General features: G+C 39.1%; 1 protein-coding gene across 2 annotated transcripts in view; it reads left to right on the plus strand.

Moving 5' to 3' along the window:
* The window catches only part of LOC106526764 (EH domain-binding protein 1), a gene marked incomplete at its 5' end in the record, with an annotated part of 36843 nt that overhangs the window by 19735 nt on the left and 9367 nt on the right, over positions 1-7741 (plus strand). For both annotated transcript variants that reach the window (XM_014021441.1, XM_014021442.1), the window contains 1 exon segment: positions 4144-4294. In XM_014021441.1, the coding sequence (XP_013876895.1) occupies positions 4144-4294 (151 nt within the window).

Genomic DNA, 7741 nt, shown 5'->3' on the forward strand with positions numbered 1-7741 from the left:
GTGTGTGTGTGTGTGTGTGTGTGTGTGTGTGTGTGCGCGTGTGCGTGTGTGTGTGTGTGTGTGTGTGTGCCTGGACAAGATAGAGACCTAAAGCACCTCTTGACTGTGAATTAGCCTGTCATGACAAATGTCTGGAACTGCATGACTGGCTGCCAGACTGGCTGGCTATCTGGGAGGTTGGCAAACCCTTTTAGATAGTGATTGTGTGTGTGTGTGTGTGTGTGTTTATGTGTCTGTGTAGCATCACTCTGTGCCCACGCCAGGCCTCTGTACATGGCCAGTGGTGCGTGCCCTCCCACCCTCTTTCTACTTGCCCAGAAAAGAGCAACCAAGGCGACAACCTGCTCAAAAGGAGTTTCCAGAGCGGAGAGGCGTCCTCACCTGACGCCAAGCCCACAGAGGAAGCCTCTGTCTCAGCCTTGCAGTCAACCATTGAGCCTCTCTTGCCTTGGAGGTTCCCAGACGTCAGTGGAGGACACAGTGAACAATTGTTCTTCWTGTCGCCATCTGAAAATGAGAAGTCACCTCTCCTCTGGAGTCTCCGTTTATAAAGCTGGGTTGCTCACTGACCACCAGCTGTTAGTCTTGATCTCCTTGTGTTTTCTGCTTGTGTTTTCATTCTGACTTTGTGTGATAATGTGGCTGATTGAGTTACTGTGCTTTACTAAGTCCTCGTGGCTTTTGGATCTACTGATGCCACATTAAAAACACTGTGTATTGTAGCTATTGCTGTTTTCCAAGTTTGAAACGGCATGCACAAGTACTGCTTCGTCATAGTACCGTGTCCGCTAGGTGGCATATAATCTACTCCAGATCAACCAGTTTTCCTTCCTTTTGGAGGAAAAAAAAGATTTGTACCTTACTATGTTGCTAGAGAACAGTGGCTTTTAATTGGAATGACAAAGCTAGTAGCACTTGATTGACAGGAGCCAGCCCCAACATGTCTGACAAGGAGATGAAGATTTCATATTCTCTAAATTATCAAAGAAAACAAGTTCCTCTTATCCACATCTACACTATTCATTTCTTCAACTTAATCAGTTTTCTGTATGGTAAAGAGAAGTTAAAATCATTTGGCTTTTGTTGAAGTTTTGCATGTTTATTCAATGATTACTTACTGGGACTGTCACTAAAATCTGTTGAGCAGTTTGTGAAATATTTTGCTAAAAGCTTGTTTTGTATCTTGTAGTCCTGCATGTCTTTACCTTTCTTGGATAATTTAAGAATCCTGTTTGAACACTTTCGATTAATAAAGACCAGAACCTGTGCTGAGCCTTTCAGTTACAGTTGCTTTTTTCTTTTTTTTAAACAACCCACACATACCCAAAAGGGTTAAAACACAACATGTATTCTCATGTAAAATTAGCCACAAATAATAGATCGTGAGTCACGACATTTTCCTTTTTATCATCCTCTCTCCTCCTACCAAAGCATGTTCTCCTGTTTTTAAACGGTGGCGCTGTTGGAGCTTGAGCTTGGTTGTAGTCAGATGTCTTCTTTTCTATAGTGTTAATCCTAGCCTCTGGATAGGCAAAGTCAATTTCCCATTTTCTGTCCCAAAATTGGCTATCACCAGTGGGATGTTTTGGATTGTGTTAGTTCCTGAGCTAATGTATATGTATACAGATACAGTGGTGTCAAAGGGGTAGTTGTGTCTGTAAAGGCCAGATTGGATATCAGAACAAGCTCATAGCCAGAAGGCCGTTTGTACCATCATCATAATGCATTTTAAAGTAGTAAGATGTTTGCTTATAAAAGTAAATAATAGGCAAAAACAACTAAAAAACAGCAAACCTAAGCAGAACTTGTTGAGGTTTCTACAAACTTTTAGTAATTTCATTAAGATTTACCATAATACTTATCTAAAACTGAGACCTACCTAAATTCATAAGTCTCCAAGAGCTAAAAACGTCCCGACTCTCGATATTTTTCTAAAGGACAGTATCAGCAATCATTTCTGCTGTCACTCTTGCCCTCACTCTTTATCTCCCGTTCAGTCTTTTTCACACACCCCCACCCCCGACTGTCTCTTTTTATCAGTCTCTCTCAAAGGTGTGCTCCCCTACTCCCTATGGCCGTCCCTCTAGGCGCGCTCTGTGCGCACACACATTCACAAAGTGCATTAGGGTTGCTGTCATTTACAATACAAGCCTATTGTCCCAGCCAAACAATAGCTACAAACAAACAATTGACATGGAAATGGAGAGATGTAGCTCATTAGCGGGCGCTGCTTGTTTTGTTATTGGATAAATGGGCGGCTTCAATAGGCCATCCCTAAAACCCCTGCCTCAATATGGAGACGCCTGATTAACAGGAAACCACAGGGAGGAAAATAGTGACAGAGAAATCCAGCTTCGCTCTCCCTTGGGTCATATGAGGAGGTTTTGTGGTGGGGAGGAAAAGTTTTGAGTGAGTTTCTGCATGTGCGTTGAGAATGAAGCTTATATCTATGTTGCAACCATTTTCAAAAGGAAAATTCACTTTTGAACATAAATATTGCTCTGCAGCCATAATTGGTCTTAAAATGATCAAAAAAGTTGTTTTTAGAACATATTGCTTTTTAAAATTAATTACATTATAATCCTTTTATCTTTTAGATTTCTTGTCAAAATTGCAATCTGCTTGTTCCTGGCTGTTTGTTTATGTCTCTCTGGTTACTTTAGGTAGCTAAATATGTGCTTGGTTGGGCCATCATCAGTTAAGTGCCCATCTTAACTGATGGGAGTGTGTTTTTCTGGAGTGTGTGTGCGTGCGTGCGTGCGTGCGTGCGTGCGTGCGTGTGTGCGTGCGTGCGCGTGTGTGTGTGTGTGTGTGTAGTGGCCTTTGCTATCAGTAGGATCATATTGAATCGACCTGAAAATGGCATTTCTGCCATTGCTCTGATGGTGACGGCTCAATACTGTATCTGTCTAGAGCCAAGATGAGGTGTGTTCCTGTCTATGTGCTCCTGACTCCATAATGCAGCAAGATGTCTTCGTGAATTTTGATAACAAAACTTTTTAAGTCTAATTTGGTGGAGTGGGAGAATCATATATAGATGACACCATATCATCTTTCAGCAGTCTGCATTAATTCAAAAGCCAAAATAATAAAGTATATCACGTTGAATAATACAGGAAAAACTTGTATGGTGATTACAAACAAGCATTTTTTTTTAAACGGAACATTTTCGATTTTGTCCCAAAATCGATTTTTATAAATAAAAAATAAAGCAAATCCAAAGGCTGTCAGCCTTCATTTTGTAACTACATGGGACATCCTGATGTCACCTCGCAGCTGCTTCTGGAACATATGAAAACGCAGAAGGCACCAAAACAAAGAGGAAACTACAAAACTGGAGGAAAGAGAGCTTCAGCTGACCCTGTCTTCATTGAATGCAAATATTTGGGCTCATTTTGGTTTTTACTGAAAGAGTCTGAGTTTGACATGAGCGACGTGTTTGAGGTTTGCAAAATGAAGATGAAACACTTTGGGAACACGACAAATGGGCTCACATTATCAGTTTTGAATGAAAAATTGATTTTGAATAGAATCGTGGCCCCAAAAATCAGAATCGAATCGTGAGAGAGTAAGATTCCCACCCCTAATATTTGTCATTTCTCTTTAAAAAACAGACAGTTAAAAGGACTGACATGTTTCAATATAAACATAAGCAAATAATGSAGAATACAAAATCTATCCAATTGTCATTGACTGATGTTTAGACAAACATCAGTCAAAGTTCCTACTTATCCTTAAAAAGTATGAAATTTGTTGTTAGGATTTTCCAACTTTGAATAAGTATGGGTGAAAAAATTATTAAAAAATGAGAAATCTTTTGCATTTTCAGACTGTTTTTCATATTATGTTATTTGAATTTGAAAATATTATGTTTCAAATTTGTTTTATTACAACTCAATTTACTCACAACACCATCATCACCTTATACTACATCTATATATGAATAAAAACACTTTAAAAGGCATTTTGTAAATACAGCTAAGTTTAAAATTAAATCCATGTTCAGTTGACCACTAAAAGACACTGTTTTGCTTTGACCTTTGGAGCAYAAGTTTTTGTTTCTTTATTATTTTATCTGCGGTTTAGGCTTTTACACAAGCTGCCCCTCAATAGTCCTTGATATTCTTTTGTTCTTGTGTGCAGGAGCGAGATGCAGAGCGGCGAAGACAACTGAGGGAAAGAGCCAGGCAGCTGATAGCCGAAGCCAGATGTGGAGTCAAGTTTATCGACATGAGCCTGGAGGATTCAAACAGCACTGCAAAAAACAGAGGCAGGATGCTTGTAACTGCAGGAGGTCCGGACACACCTCAAACATGCATTTATACATCCAAGTCCTCAGAAATAGAAGCAGTTTTTGCATGTATTCTGTTTCTTCACATTACCATTAAAACAAAAAAGTTTCATTAAAATGCTTCGCAAGGAGCACTAACAATTACTAATACTTAACACAAATGTCACAGTTGTATGCTTTCAACATAAACATTATTCATCCACACACACATACAAACTAACACTTTTCCATTATGTTCTCTAAAGGGGTTTGGCTAATCCTCAGAGAAAAACAAAATGTCATTTGACAACAGCCGCAGGTCGACAAAGTACCACCCTTATATTTCCAAGAAGCAGTTTATCCTGCAACTCTTCCTCTGCCACTTTCTCTCAGTAATTATTAATCATCACAACACATTGTGTGGCCAAATTACGTTCAAAATACCAAACACTTCTAATAACATCTTGCAGCGGTTTCAGATGCTGCCTGTATGCATTTCCCACTGCTTTCCATTTTCCTTGAAATTGGGGTTATTATCATAATGACCATTATTAGACCTCACAAGTCATTTGTTTCAGATTCCTCCACTTTACACCCTTTTAGTTATTTTGTTCTGGAGGATCAGGTGCACCGCATGCAAATGAAAGTGAGAGTGTTTGCACTTGAGGAAGACTTGAAAACAATGAAATGACTAACTGATCAGGAAATGGTGAAAATAGGACACTTGTTATAAAATTAGGCTAAATAATTAATGACTAGTTCCATGGATGTTTTGGAATAAGAAGATAATTAAATTCTATTTGAGATATAATTTTTAATGTTTCCATCAGTCAATTTTACAAAAAACGTCAGGACAATGATTAAACAGCTGGAGGTGACACACTGCTAATCATTTTTGTTTGTACGTCCTAATGTTTCATTTGATAAAGAACAGACAGGGAGCAGAAGAACATGTTTGGTTTTTGATTTGAAGAGACTTTAAATCTTCAAAACCAGGGATTCTCAAAACTTTTGGGACTGGGGACCCTTACAAAGGTGAAAAATTTCCAGGGACCCCCTCGTAAACCCCATGCTGTTAATGCTAAATAATTTACTGTTATTTTAACCCCTATGCCATGGGAATATTATTTTTTGTTTGGTTTAGTATGTTTGTTTCACTAGGGCGTTATTCCTCATGAGCATTTTTCAAAATCAAAACCAAATTAACAATTGAAATTTTTTGAAGACCCCCAAGACATAGCTCACAGATCCCTGGGCGTCCTGGGACCCCAGTTTGAGAACCTCTGTTCTAAACAACTGAGTTAATAATGCAGGCACAAATATTATAAGGCTGATTAGTTGAAATAATTGAAATAATTAATATTGCCCACTGCCTTGCATATCAAGGTTTTAAAACAAAATTGCATAATTTGTGCACTTAGCATATGTGTTGGGGATAGCTATCAGCTACTGCAACACTAAGTTTTAGCTCAGTGTTTGTAAAAGTAAAAGCAGCCTTCTTGAATTGGGTTGACGACAGAAATTAATCAATTGTAGATGCTGATCCAATGATTACTTATGGAGAGTGTCACTAAAATCTTTTGAGTAGTTTGTGAAATATTTTGYTAAGATATGTGTGCTAATGTGGATAAAGAAATATACAGGCTAATAAAATTTAATAAATCCTAATCAAAATGACAACACAATAGATAAATGCCAAGACAAAAGCTGATATAAACTGAGGATAGCACTTGATTTGTTTGCTCTTTCGGCTTTTCTGAATTGTTGGACTAATTGTTGATCTCATTAAAAATGGAGTCAGAAGAAAGAACAGAAGCAGTCAGGAGGAGGAGGAGGAGGAGAGGAACGCTGTGGGCTGTGATATACAAGGCCTGCCGAGCAGAACGGCTAATCCTAGCCCCCACTCTCTACATCGCTCTCTCCCCTCATCACCATTCACGGTCCTTTAAATGCAGCTCGGGCTGCCCCCTCCAAGTGTCTGCCCGCAAAGAAACTTTCCAAACTCCATCACCATGGCCTCCCATTAATTAGGCTTCAGCCAGCCACGCAGGAATGGCGCTTGCTAGCACGCTTCGCATCGCAGCTAGCAAATTAGAAAAGAAAAATCAGGAAATACTCTTATTTTGACTCCCTCTCCTTCGTTCTTTGTTCTAAGTCTCTCTCTCTCTCTCTCTCTACCAAGTAATAAATAGCAGAGGAGGGAGCCCGAAATGTCTGACACTGTTTACTGATTGTTTTGTTTTAATCCATGGTGGGTTGTCCATGCAGCTCGAGCTGTTCATGTCTCCTTTGAGTTTCTTATAACATGCTTTTTTGTTTTGTTCTTAATGTGGAGACACTATTGTTCCCGTCGAACCCCTCAGGAGACCTAATGGAATATGTGCTTTCATGTTTTGAGGTTTTTTTTGTATGTCTTACCTCTTTTATCTGGAGCAAGAAAAGCAGGCAGCAGATTTTTGAATGTGGAGGAAATTAAACAGAGTTCTCATTTTCACTTTGTGGGCCATGTGTTTACGTGCTTCAACACACAAACCCACACAGAGTCCCCACTTGTGTCTCGGCTGGATTTTGCAGCCTATTCCTATATAATTTTTACATAATCATAAAAAAGTGCTTGGATGATGGATAAAGTGCTTCAGAATATTCAGATTAAAGAAAATAAATATTTTTATTTTTATGAAGAGGCCTTAAAAAGGCAAATCCGAGTGTGGTTGGACTGTAATTTTAAGTTTTATTAATGGGCTCCATGGTGGTGCAGTTCATTGGTAATTCTAAGTTGTCAATACGTGTGATTGGTCTCTGTGTCCCTGCAGTGGACTTGGGACCTGTCCAGGGTGTCCTCTACCTCTCTAACAGTGGCCACTAGAGAAAGGCACCAGCGTAATATATGGTGCCATGTATTTTACAATTTTTCATTTACTTTTGGTAGTTAATACCACAAAACATAATTTTGGCTCTTTAAAGTAAAATAATATCAAATTAGGTCCATATCTACAGTATATGATAGATGTGTACAGTATGCACTGTTTAAAAAAATATGATCGTAATGAGAATATTCTGGTCAATTTAAAATGATTTCTTCAAACTGCTTAAACTCCTACTGTTTTTCTTTTCAGAAATCTCAAAATTTCTTTAAACATAAAGATATACCATAATTATGTTAGGTCGTATTCAGACCTGATAATTTGCTCCGCTTTAAACGAACCAGAGTTCGTTTCCAGCGTTGGTCCGGACCTTTTGTGCAGGTGTGAATACACTCATGCGAACCCTGGTGCGGATCAAACAACCGGACCGAGACCCGCTTTTTGAGGTGGTCTCGGTCCGCTTCCAAACGAACTCTGGTGCGGTTCGCTTCAGTTTGCTTCTGGTGTGAATACAGACCAGACTCTAACCGAACCAACTGCATTAAACATGCACCTTTTTGGACTTCACAGGCCACCGTTGCTGAGCTAAATAAAATGAAATCATACC

This window comes from Austrofundulus limnaeus, unplaced genomic scaffold, assembly GCF_001266775.1.
Source record: "Austrofundulus limnaeus strain Quisiro unplaced genomic scaffold, Austrofundulus_limnaeus-1.0 Scaffold293, whole genome shotgun sequence".
Taxonomy (NCBI): domain Eukaryota; kingdom Metazoa; phylum Chordata; class Actinopteri; order Cyprinodontiformes; family Rivulidae; genus Austrofundulus; species Austrofundulus limnaeus.